The sequence below is a fragment of the Cherax quadricarinatus genome, chromosome 14, assembly GCF_038502225.1.
Source record: "Cherax quadricarinatus isolate ZL_2023a chromosome 14, ASM3850222v1, whole genome shotgun sequence".
NCBI lineage: Eukaryota > Metazoa > Arthropoda > Malacostraca > Decapoda > Parastacidae > Cherax > Cherax quadricarinatus.
Window position 1 is genome coordinate 12319302 of NC_091305.1, and position 19946 is coordinate 12339247.

Below are 19946 nucleotides of genomic sequence, written 5' to 3' on the forward strand. Positions count from 1 at the left end.
ATATATATATATATATATATATATATATATATATATATATATATATATATATATATATATATATATATATATATATGTATATATGTATATGTATATATATATATATATATATATATATATATATATATATATCTATATGTATATATATCTATATGTATATATATATATATATATTTATATATATATATATATATATATATATATATATATATATATATATGTATATATATATATATATAAGCCTACTGCACTAGCATTTATGAAGCCTTTTTAAATACATGGGATTTCAGACTTGCAGAGGAATTTAAATGTGTGTTGGATACAAACAGTAGGCTTCATAAATATGCACACCCATTAGTACACCTTAGGCAGACTGTTTGCCTGACAGTTGAGAAAAACAGTGCCATACTGCTGCAGACAAAGAATTGGCTCAATTATTGTGAGTTTTTCCATGCATTAATAACTGGCTTAGACTTAAATATGATAGAGAACATTTGGATGTGTCCTCTAACCTCAAAATCTCGAGGTGTAGGAAGGTATGAACTTTTCTGTCCTTCATAAGTTAGCCTTGTCAGTGCTTAGGAAATTTAGGAGTACGTACATCAATATGTATTCATTTATGTGAGGATTATTATTATAATCAAGACTAAGCACTAAACCCACAAGGACCATACAAGTTTAAGTGAGTGACGTGAACATATTTTGGTATTATATATTTCAAACAATAGGTTATGGTGAGCAGTCTTGTTGTCTGTGATTTGTTTATGTGCGGCTTATTTATGATGAGGCCTCCCCTCAAGGGTGGTTCCTTGATGCTGGTGAGGGGCTCTTGATCTAGGGAATTGGATCTGTGCTCTGGTTCCTTGAATTGAGCCTGAATACCTTCCATCCCCCCTACAGGTGCTGTATATTCCTATGGGTTTAGCGCTCCCCCATGATTATAATAATACGATGACGCCTACTTTAGCATGTTCATAGTAAGTTATGAATAGTTTCATAAATGAAATAAATTTTGGGGGTTATAGGCACAATACAAGATAAGGATAAGAGCAAAAGTGTAAGAGCCACATTTTAAGTTTAAAGTTTTGGCCTAATAGATTATACAGACTTAAGTGTAAAAATATATAATTCCATTAATAAGAAATGTCATAGGTTATATAATAAAAATAATATTTAATCAAGCGGTACAGGTTATCAGAAAGTTACACATTAATTTTTTTTATAAGCAGCAGTAATCGAGGTAGTGAATTTTTATTAGATACATGAAGATAAAATTTTGCTTGGATTTTTAACCCTGGAGGGTTGGCCACCCAGGATAACCCAAGAAAGGCAGCGCATCATCGAGGGGCTGCCTGTCTTATTTTCACTGGGGTCCTCAATCTTGTTTCCCAGGATGCGACCCACACAAGTCGACTAACCCAGGTACCTAATTGCTTGCTAGATGAACAGGACAACAGTTGTAAAGGAACATGCTCAGTGTTTCTACCCTTGCCGGGGATCAAAACATGGGCATTGTCTGTAGTTTACTTTTTCCTTTGGTGGTAGATTCTTCAAGCGACCTTTTTTTTTTTTTTTCAAACTGAGTAGACAGTGTTATGCTGTTTGATTCCAAACAACATTATCTGTATAGTATAGATCCTAGGATGCAACTGTAGTATGAAAGGGATGAAAGGCTTAAACAAATACATTAGGTAACAAAATTAACGTAAGTACTGCCACATTACTTGTCTACCCCTGATCTGATAGTGACACTGTACAAGGTTAGAGTAAGCGTAAATTATGTGCACCAAAGACATTCATTCGTCAGGCAGACTTGGTCAGCAGTTGGCCTGGAAGGTTGTCCTTCCTCTTGTCTTTGCCACCCTACACCTGTGTCACCAGTCTATAACACTGCCAATTGATTCCCTTAACCTTCACCACCCTTTAGATGTCACTGCTTTTGTCTTCTTTTCCTAGTACATACAGATATGACCTCTGCCCTAGTGGACAGGGCCACCCCTCCCCTTACTGTAATTTCCGTGGAGAACTACCTATCTGTATCTGGTGATATCACTGAGTAAAACTGCTTCGAAGTCATCAAAGCCTTTGTGTGACAGTGATGTCACTCCTCATCTGATGTTCTCTCTGGCTCTTATAGTCTGCTCCACCAAGGGCAGTGTCTTTGTCCCTTAACACTGCCACATTCGTTACTAGAGATGGGTGGAGCCTTGTGAATCTTCTGCAACCTCTCTTCCATCCTTGACTGGGGTGTCGTCTCTAACATAACCATTGAAAGATGAGTTGGCAGTCTCATGTAAGGAATCCTGATTCTCCAAAGTTGTCATTGGCTGTAGGTATGACAAAATTGTGCCCATTCAGGTAGTGCTTGCTGATGTTGTGATCTTGAAGGGCCTGCAGTCTAGTGGAGGAAACTACCTTGGGCTCATAAACATGGAGGTGTTCAGTTTGCTTTGATCCTTCCAACTTTCCCAGGTTGGCCTATCCCCCACTTTCCGGCCTCCTGCAGAACCACCTTTTTTTTCCCCCTGTGCACCCTTATATTTCACCTCTTTTGGTGCCCAAAGCGCTTTCGTTCTGGGCACTGCAGTTTGTCCTGTCAGGGCAAAATCTACTATGGAAACTGGCATCCTTTCCTGATTCCATACTGCTTGCTACTTTGGTCTGAGGGTTTAAAAAAGCTTTTACCATCAGACATTTACCTGGGATCATTGTGATCCTCGCCTTTGTGCCCTAATTCCAGCCTCAGCCATTTCTCCACTGGCCCCTCAACTAACACCATGTGCCCTTAATGTAATTTTCCTTCACCCTGGTCCCAGTGCCTCCTGTTGCTCATCCACTCTTGTTTCTTTCCTGGAGGAGATTCTCTCTTCCAGACTGACTTTTCTTTAGCTTGCTTCTGCTTAAATGCCATCAGGCAAATTTGTGCTTCACGCACCCTAGCTGTTATCCCAGGTTACTATGTCAGCAGAGTGGTAGTGCCCTTGGTGGGCTTTACCCTTGGACCTGAAAGGCACTTTGAGATCTTTTAGGATATAGAAGAGGCCCCTTCCCTGCCAGTGCTGCCTGCATGACTGGCACCCTCTTAATTATTGGTGTGTCTATTTACCTGTTGTCTCTTCCTGAACCCCTTTGGTAGTAGTTCACCAAGACATGGCTGCAGCATTGCCTTTCCTTCAGAATTCTTGTCTAATTCCTCTTCTTTGACAGGCAGGGACTAGGGGTCTGGTTTCTTGGTGTGGTCACAGATCGCAGTCGTTACTGACCTCTTCAGTCTTCAGTTTTATGGTGGGGATTTCATGAAGTTTTGTTATCGGAGGTTGTTTTGTTACCATGTTGGATACTCTTTTGGTCTACAACCTGGATGAGTCAGTCTCTGGAAATTTACCCACTGATTAAAAAAATCCAGGACCCAGCCTTTGTTATAAGGAGCTTTATACCCTTTGCTGATTCTGAGGGCAGAGAAATTGACTGGTTGAGCATTGCTTCAGTCCTTCCTCCTTCTCCCCCATCTTTTGCTTTCTCTCTTTCCCAGGTTTGGTTCCCTGGTGGATCCTTTCTACAGTGTACTTGTTTCTGGGTATTGGTAATAGCTTTATCTTGACAGGTAACTCGATGGGCCTTCATGTGAGCAGATACTTCTTAGCAATTGTCTCTCTCCCATATGCACTAACTGTAGATTGTTTATTTATATTACATTGTAAAATTCCATTATTTCAGTAGTAGCAATCATTTCAAGTAGGCAGTGCGATGCACAATTGCTTCCATGGCTTCCTGTGAACCAATGAGCATTGCCGTCTCTGAGGCAGCAACATTACTTGCTCTTGCCTTCACCAAAGGAAGATTAAAACTGAAGGAATTTTTGTAAAAACTTATGTTTAGCAGTTTTTGTGTTGCTCATTTTCAGTCTCATTATTTATATACTGATAAATTCTTGGGTTTTCTTGCAAATTTTCTAAATTCTTAGAGCCCACCATGGACCTTTTAAAATCTTGCCATGGTCTCCTTGGGGTCTATGAATCTGGATTTGAGAATTACTGCATTGGACCAATGGATGGGTGCCTAAAATTAAAGTTCGTACGGGCTAAAATGAGTCTTGGACTTTCGTTGTTAACAATTAAAAAATACGTAGTGCTATATTTTGTTCCATTCTGGTAATGTAAGAGTGCAGTACCTAATTGAAAGTACTCTTATATACAATAAGGTTTTAGATATATTACTAGGCATAGGTTTATACTCTAATTCTCAATCTGTTACTCAGGTTTCATTTAGTCTTAATTAATATCTTCTTTTCAATATGAGCTTGAGTGCACAGGGAATCGAGTTATAAATACTATTATGATTATACGAAGTACGATTATTAATACTAATAGCATGCGTAGTGTATTACTGTAAATAATTATATTTTTCCTTTGTTTTTATTGTTATCTTGATTCTTTTCAAATTTTCCTGTGATCAATAACAGCATGCAAGCTACTTCAAAGGTGAGGGTAATATTCTTCCCCATAATCTGCAGGTTTGTTCAGTTGAAGCTTTAATATTTACTAGTCCTTCTTTATGCATGTTCTTGTAAGTATATTGCAGGTATATTACTGGTATATTAAATATATACACATTGATCATGGTATCACATATTAATATAAGCTCAGCAAATACATATAAGAGTGTTATATAATTTTTCATGAGTGAAAATTTAGTCAGATAATGGAAGGGTACAAACCTTGACAGATTGATTGCTATAGTTCTTAGTTTGAACTTTAATAAAACAAATACACTGTATATACATACATACATACATACTATTGTGCCCACGAACGAGTGGTATTGATCAATAACAACACTGCGACTAGCCAAGGACTCGAACGCATGCTGCTTTGACCTGTCTCATGGTGGACAAAAACTCATGACGCCCTAATCCACTGGACCATACAATCCTTAACCCTTTCAGGGTCCAGAGGCCAAATTTCAAAGTGTGCACCAGGGTCCAAGAATTTTCAAAAAATAATTTTGTTATTTTTTCTTATGAAATGGTAGAGAATCTTTTTCTGAAGGTAATAAAACAAAAAAGTACGAAATTTGATGGAAAATTGACAAAATTATGCTCTCTCGAATTTTAATGTGTCTGCGATATTTACGCATCGGCGATTTTGCCGACTTTGATTCCCATTTTAGGTCAATTACAGTATTCCAGTTAACCAAATTCCTACCTATTTCACTAGTATTACTTCTATTCTATCGATTGAGCACAAGAAATCACCAAGTCAGCTGTTTCAACAACAAAATAAAGTGACTGGAAATTAGTAATTTGACCAATTTAATGCAAAGTTCAAAATATTCCAATTTAAAAATAGGGTCCAGAATAAACAATGCAGGCATTCCTGGCACTAAACCAACATTTCCTCTGTTCATTAGTTACGTTTTCAGGCTTTACAGATGAATTCCATTTTGATTTTTTATTCACATAATGAATTTTTATTCAAACCAAAAAATAGAAGATTTACTATTTTACAATACTGTAATAATTGTATAAATAATATCACCACATTTGTGAATGTATATTAGACCCACCAGCTGTCATGTATTAGACTTGTGAGGTCATTTATTTACTCTTGAACATCGGCAAAAATTTAACATCTCTGCTACTTTGAGTTCAGTTTCAAGCCATTTCCAGTACTAAAACCAATCAAAATCATCTCTATTTCTGTAGGATATCTTCCATTCTATCAAATGAGACCAAGAAATTGTAAATACAACTATAAAAAACATACGAAAAAACACTGCAAAGTCGCTATTTTAATCGAAAATTACGGTCTCAGTTTTTTTTCTCTCATTATGCACTCTGTGCTGCAGGATTTGTTTTATGTGGTGCACACATACCACATAGATGTATTCTCTCATATCTAGGCCCAAATTTACTGCTCACATCTTATCAGAGTGAGCTGAGCTCATGGCATAGATCTACGTTTTGAACCCTGATCGTAAAGCCGTAGATCTACGGCATGGACCCTGAAAGGGTTAAGAGTAGCGCACCCAGCGGAACTGAATGTTGCACTCACTACCTAAGGACATACGATGGTGTGGATGACTAGGCTAATTTCATTCTAGTCCCTGTTTGGTGTTCTAGCACAACGAGCAGTGTTTTATATTATTGTGTCCACGAACAAGTGGTATTGATCAATAACAACACTGTGACTAGCAGGCCAAAGCAGCATGGGTTCGGGTCCTTGGCTAGTCGCAGTGTTATTATTGATCAATACCACTCGTTTGTGGGCACAATAATAGAAAATACTGTTCGTTTTATTAGTACACCAAACAGGAACTAGAATGAAATTAGCCTAGAGTCATCCACACCATCATATGTCCTTGGGTAGCGAGTACAACATTCAGTTCTGCTGGATGCGCTACTTTTAAGGATTGTATGGTCCAGTGGATTAGGGCGTCATGAGTTTTCGCTCACCTTGAGGCAGGCCAAAGCAGCATGGGTTTGAGTCCTTGGCTAGTCACAGTGTTGTTATTGATACAAACATACATTGATTCATTTGTTATTTTATTATATATTATATGATGTGTGACAAATCATTCACTATCTGTAATATAGAAAAGCAGACTTTATTATTTCAGAGTAAACATGGTAATTGCAGAATCATTGTCATTGAGTCAAGTTGTTTAATATACGAATGCTCAAAAAAAGTCTTAGATCCAAAAAAAGTCTCAGATCTCAAATATTTTGTGCTCAGTAATAATTTTAAAATCATCTGAACTCTGCATGAGTGTGAGATTCAGAATGAATTCTGACAGCTCGGTGAGGTCATATGGCCAGAGGAGCAAGACTCCTATATGTTAATCTCATATGCTCACAAACTTCGGTTTTAAAATTTTGAGGTATGTATACTTATGACATATCTAAAACTACAATTAGAACAAATGATCTGGTAATGTACATTTGAATTTGACTCTTATTTTTGTGTATCTAGTTTGTTGTAATTTATAGCATTACTTACCAATATTATAACTGAAATGTTCATTTAAAGGAAACTTAATATAGAGAACATCCTTAGGAATTGCAACCAAAAGTATTTTTGCTGAGAGCTTATTTTCTGTAACAATGATATTTTCGGAAACAATGAAAGCAGATAGATATTGCTTCAGAAAATTTCAGCGAGAATTTGACTTCAGTATTAAATGCAGACCAAGTGGAACACAATGAAATAAAGTTGGTACAAAAAATATGAAGTATAGACCTGATGCTCTAAATAGGGGCTTATGGTATACAGTAAGGAAGCCACATTTGATATGTTCAACATCTAGATTTAACTTATTATTTTCCTTATTCACTGTCATTACAATACTTTGTATTTAGTTTAAATAATTAAACAAATCTCATCTGATAAGAGTTTTAAAAGTAAGAGTATATCCTCCACATATCTCATGTAAAATGTTGGTTCAAAATCCATAGGACAACTCGTAAAGTAAAATCATTTCATAAAAATGTAGAAATATATTTGCAAGAGTTGGGTCCAGTGAAAAGCATTACAATACAGTGGATCCTCAGTTATCGGCTGTAATCCGTTCCAGAAGGTCGGCCTAAATCCGAAAAGGCCAAAAACCGAAATAATATTTCCCATAAGAATTAATGTACATAAATCCAATTAATCCATTTCAGACACCGAAGAATATTAACAAAAAATACATTTTTTAAAGATTAACTATAGTCTTACATACAGAAAACAATGAGGAAATAAATATAAAGCACAAATTTTAATGATAAATGAACATTATATACCTTTATTGAAGACTCTTGTGAGTAGTAGTTATTTGTAGGCAGCGGTAGATGTAGGTACATACACATGTGTAGCCCCCCTGGACTACACTACACAGCCATATTATTACCATGTTCACTGAGTCTAATCATTTTGAACAACTACCTTTAGATGCCATCATAAACAAAGGTAGAAGTAATGAATATTTCATGCCAAGAACTATAAACAAAAGCTTATGTATTAACGGCGGTTACTGAGAGAGATGCCAGATTCACAGTTTTCTCTAATGCTGAATCAGAGAAATCGTAATGTTTACTCTCCACCTGACTCACCACTTTCGATAGCATATAAACATTGTGCGTTTATATGCTATGTTTATATGCTGTGTAACATGTTTCTTATATAATTTTGAGGAAAATATCATAGATGGATTAATGAAAATGTCTATATTAACCTAAAATAAGACATTTAATGTGCTCAAGAGTGATTTATTATGCATCCATTACGACCGATCTTCAAAATAACGGCCGATAACCGGGATAGAATTTCGGCCAGAAAAGTGGGCAAAAAACGAATTGGCCAATGTCTGGAACAGCCGATAACCGAGGGTCCACTGTATGTGTTTGCGTATACGGTTTATTATTAATGGTAAAGAAAGGATCATTAACTGATGGATGAAGTATTTTTAATTTTTTTTATTCACTGAGTTTTAACTGAATCTCAGTAAAGAAAGCATTAATACAGTATCTATTGTATCTTATAGCGGAATATTAGTAAATAAGGACTTGACATAAAAGCTGACCATAGCTAGATTAGGCTGATGACCCTGGGCCATCCCAACCATTTAAAATTATAAAAAAAAATTAGGTGATGTACCCTGACTACTGTTCTCGATATCGTGATAATTTTTTTAATTTTTTGTGTTATGCATTTATAAAATGGGGATATTGCATCATTATGCTTCTACTGAACAATGGGCCCATCCCCTGGATGTCACCACTGCTTGGGTTTGGGAGTTTACACCACCAAGTGTGTAGACCTAATTAAATGTAAATTTGATAGAAGAATTATTGTTGGACTCTACATCATAATAATAATAATAATAATAATAATAATAATAATAATAATAATAATAATATCTTCATTTCTACAAGTACATGTACAAGGTATACAGGAATGTGAAAAAAAATCATGAATTCAGAGACAGCTCACAAATGTTGAAAAATTGTCAGTATTTTTTCTACAGTGGCATATTGCCAGACGATCTGGAAAAGTATTGACTTTTCGTATTCTAAATACATAATTCATAACCACATTAACTTGTCTACATTCAGGCTTACCTTTCTAAAATATAAGATACTGTACTATAAATAACTCATAACCAAATACAGTATAAACTACATTGAAAGGTTTTTGTGATGAGATCATATCTGCATAACTAACTCAATCACAATTGTTGCCAAATCATAAACTTGCAAGTGAAGTCCTTAATCGAGGTAGAAGTTAGATAGGTCCCAGTAGATAACCTTGGTGTGGACCTCCAAGTCCTTTGTTATCTGTCTTTTCCATGTACATGTACTTGCATGATTCATTACCACTGTAACTTGCTTAGCTATTATAACATAGGAGCCCAGTCTTTGGACACAATGTGCCTCTACTTTTTTGGCTGTCACCCAGAGGATCGGTATTGGGCACGTAATAAAGCTATTTAACTATGATGAACACATTTTTTAGAATTTCATCATTAAAAAATATTAAGTATGGAATATTGTTGTGCAGGTCCCTATCTCAAGTTTTATCATGAGCTTTTTCTCCATTCTTGTCTGAGTAGTTAAACAGGGGGGTCAGCTGTAGCTTGTTTTTTTCTTTAATATTCCTTCATTCCTTGATACTGGTAAAAGGTTCTTGTTCAAGGAACTGGAGCTACCATCCCCTTGGACTGAATCTAATTACCTCATTCCTCAGGCACTGTATAATTCCTAGGCATTCAGTTTTCTCCTGTGAAAGTGAGAATAGGTGGTGGTAGTGGTGGATTAATTATGAGGAAGCAGCAGTCTCTCCATACATGAGTCTTAATCAGATGATGATCCTTCCAATGGAGAAAGTTTTACACTCATTTAAAAAAAAAAAGGATTACTGCATGATAGTGAATCCTAAGATAAGAAGTTGATACCCTTGTACCCTAAAGACATTTTTTTTAATTAAAAATACTGTACTATACTTTCATGATTATAACTTGATCATTGCTACTAAGATAACAAACCTGGCTATATTGTTGTGGTGCTTGTAATTATCACTTTTTTCTAGTCTCACTTTTTTGTATTATTATAATATTTGTTCTATGCTAATGCTTAAATACATGTTTTATTGAAGAATGTTCTTTTAGCTCAGATGTAAATATTTATATTAATAGAATTTAGCATGAATCACATTAGGGATGCAATCCACATAAGCATTAACTTCAATGATGCTGTTCATACTGGATATGCACTGAGAGATACGTGTATTGGTGTACGTGCCCTGTTGCATTCAGTAATACTCTACTGAATTACAAATTTATGAAGTGTCATAATTATAAGTGAAATTTATAGTAATGCTGTGTGATTGTACACAAGTCCAGGGTGGTCCAAAATTTTCATTTACATGGACAAGAGAGCCAAGGTTCATGGATCACATGATAATTTTATATTGTATAAGATTGTGCAAGACCTGGCAGCACCAGCCTATACTGTATAAGGGTATAATGGTATAGTATAGAGATTCTTGTATTAAGGTAATTTTGAAGTTTTGACAGTAAAACCCGCTTTTTTTGATACAATAGGATTGTACTAAAGTCCTCCTGTTAATTCCCAAGAATAAAATTAGCACTAAGTTACTAGCAATTTAATATCTCTTATTCATCTTTAACTTCTGTTTAAATCCATTTTATTTAGTTATTTTTTCAAATGTTCTTCAGGGAACTTGGAGGAATAACTTTGCACATTCACTATACTCCAGTCCATTACTCAGTCAAAAATATTAGTTGTAAAATTTTGTATTGCTATACAGCAGCTGTATATGTATTGAGAGGTGCATATCTTTGTATATAAACAAATTTACTTTAATCACTTGCTTAAGTGATTGAATTAGTGTTATGGATGTCATTCTACAAGAATATTGCAGTCCTAATGACCCAGGTGTAGCAAGAGGCTTGCATTGCAACAAATAGCTTAAATATATTGCTTATACAGCTTACATTTATATTATATTATTATGCTAATAGTGCTTAAGATTGTTACTGGCTCTAAAGACAGCACTTGTCTAGCTTCTAATTTAAATTGTTACTGCAGAAAAGAATAACATAAATGGGCCAAAGTTTGCTAATTTCCTAAATGAACACAATGGATTTTTCAAGATTGGTTATCACTCCATAGACCTAGAATAATCTAACTCGTGTTCTTCAGTGTGTTTTATAAACACCTACAGAAGAATGTGCTGATCCGAGGAAGATGACCCTCTATGCCATCTGCCTTGCCAATCGATCTGCAGCACTTTATCATCTGCGAGAATACCACTACTGTGTCAAAGATATAGATGAAGCATTAGAGCATCATTACCCAAAGGTAGGTAATGTACTTTTTTGAAAGAATGAACCTATAGAATGAACTATAGACTTGCATTTTTGTATGTAGACATAACCTTTGTTAATATATTTTCATGTGTTTTAAATAGCAGGTATAAAATAAGATGATCAAGCGTAAAGAAAAGGAAGAGAAAATGGTAATTGTTTAAGGAAATAGACTTCTCATTTGTATTAGTAATAATTTTTTTTTTTTCTGTGTTTACAAGCAATTGAGGATTAGTAAGTTTGAAATCTAGTTGAAAGGTCATTTCTATTTAATAAATAGGAACTCAAATACAAGCTTTACAAACGGAAAGCTCGACTATTGTCCCACATGAAGCAGCACATTGATGCTCGTGATGCATACCGTCAAGCTCTCAAGTGGCTGGACTGGGCCAAGATGGAGAGGGAAAAGAGGATTGAACATCAGACAGACATTCAAAAATGGCTCAAAATGTATGAGACTGGGAAGGTTGTCAAGAATTGGGGTAAGTACTGTATTTATAAAAGCATTGTATATACTTAATATAAATTTAATTTTATATTTTGTAAAACTTGTATGACGTGCAAGTTTTCCATAATAAAAACAATAGGAAGATGAAAAACTTAACTATTGGGTGATTAACTGATTTTAGCAAAATCATGGTCCACATAACTGTATAATAAGATTTCAAAGTTTTTTAAATCAGAATTTCTACCTTTTATCCCAGGAACTTTAGGGAAAACTTTTAAACAATTGTATAGCTTACTTGTCTCCTAATTGTTCTAGTTATTCATCTTGAGCAAACCTCACAGTGTCACTACAGACAGTCATACTACTATTGGCTTGCTTGATTTAAAACAACAGGGGAGTGGTCATGCAAGTCATAATGTCATGTCATGTCATACTTTTTGAGTGTTTAATTAAATGTCTGCTCTCAGTGCCACTACCTCAGTGAGTGCAGTATGGAAAAGGATGCAGAAACTAGTGAGCAAGTACTGTAGTACTTACCTGACCTAGATCCCATCATTAACATTGCTGGTATGGAATTAGCCTAATTCTGTTGATGTAGTAGAAGCAATTGGGTATCACTTTGCTTGGGTTTTCCAAAGGCTACATTTGACAGCTGAGGTTTTCCAGTCGATATTTATGTAGAAATACTCTTCTGGATTCTACCTCACTGACTGAAGATGCTAACAGTGTGCCAGTTGCCCCTCTTAACCTTGTATTGGCACTGTGAAGATATCAGCCTATGGCAGCCAGGCTAAATGTTGTATTGTGGTCTTTCTCCTTAGATGTCATTATTTGATACATTTATTCTTCAAATTACATTTATGCCTTTGCAGATATACCTGAGGGCTATATAGAACCTGCTCCAATAATTCCTGACCTTGCTGAAGGTAGCAGTGAGCGCTTCCCTTCACTCAGTAAGAAAGTCGATGTTAAATATGACAACAACCAAGGTCGTTATGCTGTTGCTGCTGAGGACATTGAGCCGGGAGATGTTATTGCCACAGAAAAGCCTTTTGCAGCTGTTCTTCTACGGGAGGAATATGGAAATCATTGTCAGAAGTGCTTTAAAGTGTAAGCATAAGAATGCACATGATTTCCTTTTTCAAATATACATCATGTACAGTAGGACCTTCGTATCTGCGGGGTATATATTTCAAGGACCTGCTGTGGATACCGAAACCATGGATAGTAGCAGACCCTATATATAAATTCTACATACCTATTTTAAAATTTAATTGATAAATTATGCATGATAGGTGGAGAATTGTCACTTTAACTGATGGGAAGCACTTCATGGTTTCTCTTAGGCTTAGAAGAATTGCCAGCTTCTCTACTTTCGTGCTTTGGGGTCATTATTATGTAAAATTAAGAAGTATTTTTGGGCCACAGTAAACTGTAGATAACTGAAACCGCAGATACCGAATCGGTGGATACGGGGGTTCTACTGTACAGCCTCTCCTCACTTAATGATGGAGTTTTGTTCCTAAGACCACGTTGGTAAACAAATTCATCTCTAAGCAAGGAGCATACTATAATGGTAGAGGGTTTGTGTCAACCATCTTTGATATTGTTTTAATGTCACCTTTGCACCATTTATAACATTTTTAGTATATTTTTAAGTGTATGTACAGTAGTGTACTATATATTGTAATAAACAGAATAGAGGAAATCAGCTCTAATATACATTATTTTTGTATGCATGCTGGTCAGAGAGCCTGTCGTAAGTCTGAGTCATCAGTAAATGAGTATGTCGCTAAGTGAGGAGAGGCTGTACTTATAAAAATGGTCTTGTTTACACAGTAAATCTGTACTAATATTAAGAAATGTTACACATTACTTTTCATTATAAGATAATTCATAGAAACTTTATAATCATTGTGTGGAGATCAGATATTTTCATCATGGGATAGGAATGTGAAGAAATACTAAGAATAAATATAAGAGAAATTTCAGTGACCAGTATAGTGGAACCTTTGCTTACAAGTTTAATCCATTTCGTGACCTAGCTCGTAACCCGATCCTCTTGTATGCTGAATCAATTTTCCTCATTAGTAAGTAAGTAAGTAAGTAAGTTTATTCAGGTATACACAAATACAGTTACATAGAATTATCATACATAGCAGCATATATGTATAGAACCTAGGATAACCCAAAAAAGTCAGACAGAGTGACTTATTTCCATTCCATTAATCCGTTCCAGCAAAATTCCTGCTCTTGGGAGGCAGGACAAAAATACTTCAGTTTGATGCTAGTATCAACTTTGTGGCTCATTTATCTATCACAATTCATCTAATATGACATAATAAACAATATAATTAACATTGAAACATGATATATACTCTAGAATGAATAAAATCGGCCGTAACATGGCGAGTGGTGGTGGTGGCGCCCATTCCCTCTCCTGCTGACTGTATCTTCCCATGGTTTTATTATAAGAGAAAACAGAGTGTTTGTGAGGCAAACTGCACTAGTTTCATAAATAAGAAATATTGTATAAAAACATAATAGAGAATGTAAAGAAATAAAGTGGTTTTCTAAAGTGTATGTACGCTGGCGGAGGTGGAGGTGGAGGTGGAGAGTAGAGGATAGGCTACTTGTTTCTAGCTTCTACTGTCGCCACACACCTCGCTTGTTTATCTATGATTTCATGCTGTAATTTCATGAACATCATCATCTTTTTCTTCTCAGCACTGTCCTTTGTACTTACTTTCTTAGGACCCATGATTAGAAAAAAGAAATTTGGCCATAATAACATGAGAAATGCTTCCACGGCGACATAAATGCATTGCACGGCTCAGCTGTTGTTGTGGCATTGGCTGTGCCACCTAGTGGCGATGTTCTGAAACTCGCTTATTATTATTATTATTATTAATTTAGGGAACTGGAGCACAGATCCAATTCCCTAGATCAAGAGTCCCTCACCAGCATTAAGGAACCTCCCTTGAGGGGAAAGCTTGCAACCTGAATTTTGGCTTATATCCAGGAGCAAAAAATTGACTGAGCAACGGCTCGTATCCTGAAAAACTCGCATGATGGGGCACTCGCAAGCAAAGGTTCCACTGTACCTATCAGATAACTTATCTTGCAAAAATCATAGTAATATTGCAGTAAGAGAGATAGCAACATATCATTAACTGTTTTATTATGTATGAGTCTTATCCTTTTTATTTTATTGTCCCACAAGCACATTTTTCTTTTTAGCTGAAAGTACAGTACAGCCTCTCCTCACTTAGCGACGTACTCATTTACCAACACCTCAGACTTACAACGGGCACTCGGACCAGTATTTATACCGAAATAATGTATGTTAGAGCTGATTTCCTCTATTTTGTTTACTTGAATATACAGTACACTACTGTATAAATGTTTAAAAATATACCAGAAATGTTATAAACGGTGCAAAGGTGACATTAAAACAATATCATAGATGTTTGACCCAAACCCACTACCATTATAGTATGCTCCTCACTTAGCGACGAATTTGTTTAACGACGTGGTCTTAGGAGCAGAACTCTGTCATTAAGTGAGAAGAGGCTGTACATAATAACTTTTAACTAGCCACTGAACTTTAGTCTTGTACATTTTTTTCTGCCTGTGTACTTTGTGCACATTTATTTATTTTTTTTTTTAAATTAACTTAACTGGTCAGATGAATTTTACCTTATGTAAGCATGTAATATCAGCCTTTTACCCCACACAAATCTGAAAATACTTGGGAAACTTCAATCATTCTCTTATGTTTATTGTGGAAATCACTTCAATCCGTTCATTATTAATGCATTACCATACATGTTATAAATGACTATAATTCGCCATAGAATTGTCGTACAACAATGATACTTATATCAAAGTGTTGCCAAAGTGTTAAGGTATTTTTCTATAAGATTAACTCATTTTTTGTTGTTTTTCAATTTTTTTTAATTTCTTGCCTTGCTCCACATGTCAGTGGCCCCTAAGGCTTCTGAATTGTATGTTATTTAATATGTATATGTACTTCCTAAACAAGTATTACCATTATTATTATGTACAGTAGACTGTTATTTAACATGGTAGTTACGTTCCTTAAAGCACTGTGTTAGGTAAAACCGTGTTAGATGAACTGAAGAACTTATAAGAAAAATAGGGTTACGTTCCTGAGAGCCCCAAAAAAGCCAAACAACTTTTTTTAGGCCTCCACATCTTACAAAAATAAAAGTGAATATGTAATTGCAGTTCATTGTTGTGATGTATGATGTTGTTTTTACTGCTTAAGACTACAAATGTAACAGAAATAATAGTATTTCTTACCTTAAATTGTGGGTGCTGGTGTTTGTGGATGATTGTGAAGAGAGTGGAGAGTTATGTTGTGGCCCTAATGGGCTGAGGTGGATGGTAGAGGTTCTGGTATTTAAGTTGATGGTTGTATTGGAGTGTCTAACTTTGTCATTCAGTCAATCAAGTGATTCAGTAAATCAAGTGATTCAGTAAGTCAGTCAAGTCATTCAGTAATTCAGTCAAGTCATTCAGTAAGTTAGTCAAGTTGTTCAGTAAGTCAGTCAAGTGATTCAGTAAATCAGTCAAGTCATTCAGTAATTCAGTCAAGTCATTCAGTAAGTTAGTCAAGTTGTTCAGTAAGTCAATCAAGTCATTCAGTAAGTCAGTCAATTCATTCAGTAAGTCAGCCAAGTCATTCAGTAAGTCAGTCAAGTCATTCAGTAAGTCAAGTCATTCAGTAAGTCAAGTCATTCAGTAAGTTAGTCAATTCATTAAGTCATTCAGTAAGTCAGTCAGTTCATTCAGTAAGTCAGTCAAGTCATTCAGTAAGTCAGCCAAGTCATTCAGTAAGCAGTCAAGTCATTCAGTAAGTCAGTCAATTCATTAAGTCATTCAATAAGTCAGTCAAGTCATTCAGTAAGTCAGTCAATTCATTCAGTAAGTCAGTCAATTCATTCAGTAAGTCAGTCAAGTGATTAAGTAAGTCAGTCAAGTCATTCAATAAGTCAGTCAGTAAGTCAGTCATGTGATTCAGTAAGTCAGTCAGGTCATTCAGCAAGTCAGTCAATTCATTCAGTAAGTCAGTCAATAAATCAGTCAAGTCATTCAGTAAGTCAGTCAAGTCATTCAGTTAGTCAATCAAATCATTCAGTAAGTCAGGTCATTCATTTAGTCAAATCATTGAGTAAGTCAGTCAAAACATTCAGTAAGTCAGTCAAGTCACTCAGTAAGTCAAGTCAATCATTCAGTAAGCAGTCAGTCAGTCACTAAGTCAGTCAGTCACACAAACTAATGTTTACCTTTTTTTGTGTGTACAAAGTAACACTTCATTATGGCCACAGGATGTCGTGCTATACTCAAATCGTGCCAAATAACGGTCAACTGGAATTGCTACCAGTTGTCTCAAAGTATTTCTACCAGTAGTCTCAAAGTATGTATTTCATAAATATGCAAAACAACCATGGGGGGAGTTGGCCATCATTCAAATTCCCCCATGGTTCTTTTGTATCTAGTATCACTTGTTCGTGATTTTTGGCATTTCATAAATTTATTAGACATCCTTATATTAGTGGCATACAATACAGACAAAATGATGAATAAAACTCATACACAACATTTGGCTATCTTTATTGTGGAAACATTTCACCTACATAGGCTGAGGGACTAGCTATCTTCAATCAAGGATAAGTGGACCAAACACCTGTCAACTCTTCAAAGCTGTGGGACTGAACATTTTTTTTCATATTTACCTGAAGTTCAGGTGAGGGTAAACTTAGCTGCTGATAGAATAGAGGCGGTGAAAAGTTGTTGCACTTTTAGATTTAATGCTCTAAACTTTGCCATTAATATTAAATGTTAAAATTCTCTGTCATCTTGCCACTTCTTCTATCTCTATTCCTTCAACAAGAGGGGACTGTGCCTTGATACTGGTGAAGGACTCTTGTTCCAAAGACTTGGAGCTACCCCTTTCCTTGGATCAAACTTGAATGCCTTCTGTTCCCCAGGCACTGTATGATCCCTATGGGTTTTGCATGTCTCCATAAAAATAATTAATAAATCCACTATTTCCAGTAAGAAAGTTGGTCTGTATTTGAAGAAGCCTTCTGTACAGGTAAAACATTTTGGTAGAAAGATATCTAGTTGTTACATATGTCTTATTTATCAATATCTTTCCATTCTTAATTGGCAGTATGGTACATTGTATTATTGATTTTTTTTTTTTTTTCAACAAGTCGGCCATCTCCCACCGAGGCAGGGTGACCCAAAAAAGAAAGAAAATCCCCAAAAAGAAAATACTTTCTTCATCATTCAACACTTTCACCACACTCACACATTATCACTGTTTTTGCAGAGGTGCTCAGAATACAACAGTTTAGAAGCATATACGTATAAAGATACACAATATATCCCTCCAAACTGCCAATATCCGAAACCCCTCCTTTAAAGTGCAGGCATTGTACTTCCCATTTCCAGGACTCAAGTCCGACTATATGAATATAACCGGTTTCCCTGAATCCCTTCACTAAATATTACCCTGCTCACACTCCAACAGATCATCAGGTCCCAAGTATCATTCGTCTCCATTCACTCCTATCTAACACGCTCACGCACGCTTGCTGGAAGTCCAAGCCCCTCGCCCACAAAACCTACTTTACCCCCTCTCTCCAACCCTTTCGAGGACAACCCCTACCCCTCCTTCCTTCCCCTATAGATTTATATGCTTTCCATGTCATTCTACTTTGGTCCATTCTCTCTAAATGACCAAACCACCTCAACAACCCCTCTTCTGCCCTCTGACTAATGCTTTTATTAACTCCACACCTTCTCCTAATTTACACACTCCGAATTTTCTACATAATATTTACACCACACATTGCCCTTAGACAGGACATCTCCACTGCCTCCAACCATCTCCTCGCTGCTGCATTTACCACCCAAGCTTCAAATCCATATAAGAGTGTTGGTACTACTATACTTTCATACATTCCCTTCTTTGCCTCCATAGATAACGTTTTTTGACTCCACATATACCTCAACGCACCACTCACCTTTTTTCCCTCATCAATTCTATGATTAACCTCATCCTTCATAAATCCATCCGCCGACACGTCAACTCCCAAGTGTCTGAAAACATTCACTTCTTCCATACTCCTCCTCCCCAATTTGATATCCAATTTTTCTTTATCTAAATCATTTGATACCCTCATCACCTTACTCTTTTCTATGTTCACTTTCAACTTTCTACCTTTACACACATTCCCAAACTCATCCACTAACCTTTGCAGTTTTTCTCTAGAATCTCCCATAAGCACAGTATCATCAGCAAAAAGTAACTGTGTCAATTCCCATTTTGAATTTGATTCCCCATAATTTAATCCCACCCCTCTCCCGAACACCCTAGCATTTACTTCTTTTACAACCCCACCTATAAATATATTAAACAACCATGGTGACATTACACATCCCTGTCTAAGACCTACTTTTACCGGGAAGTATTCTCCCTCTCTTCTACACACCCTAACCTGAGCCTCAATATCCTCATAAAAACTCTTAACAGCATTTAGTAACTTACCACCTATTCCATATACTTGCAACATCTGCCACATTGCTCCTCTATCCACTCTATCATATGCCTTTTCTAAATCCATAAATGCAATAAAACTTCCCTACCTTTATCTAAATACTGTTCACATATATGCTTCAATGTAAACACTTGATCTACACATCCCCTACCCACTCTGAAGCCTCCCTGCTCATCCGCAATCCTACATTCTGTCTTACCTCTAATTCTTTCAATTATAACCCTACTGTATACTTTTCCTGGTATACTCAGTAAACTTATTCCTCTATAATTTTTACAATCTCTTTTGTCCCCTTTCCCTTTATATAAAGGGACTATACATGCTCTCTGCCAATCCCTAGGTACCTTCCCCTCTTTCATACATTTATTAAACAAAAGTACCAACCACTCCAACACTATGTCCCCCCCTGCTTTTAACATTTCTGTCATGATCCCATCAGTTCCAGCTGCTTTACCCCCTTTCATTCTACGTAATGCCTCACGTATCTCCACCACACTTACATTCTGCTCTTCTTCACTCCTAAAAGATGGTATACCTCC

General features: G+C 36.0%; 1 protein-coding gene across 5 annotated transcripts in view; it reads left to right on the forward strand.

The window, feature by feature from the left end:
• LOC128695394 (SET and MYND domain-containing protein 4-like) overlaps nucleotides 1-19946 on the forward strand; it is a 415476-nt gene that overhangs the window by 321735 nt on the left and 73795 nt on the right. For all 5 annotated transcript variants that reach the window (XM_070084852.1, XM_070084854.1, XM_070084853.1 and 2 more), the window contains 3 exons: nucleotides 11223-11359; nucleotides 11645-11846; nucleotides 12685-12922. In XM_070084852.1, the coding sequence (XP_069940953.1) occupies nucleotides 11223-11359; nucleotides 11645-11846; nucleotides 12685-12922 (577 nt within the window). The remainder of the gene's footprint in view (nucleotides 1-11222; nucleotides 11360-11644; nucleotides 11847-12684; nucleotides 12923-19946) is intronic.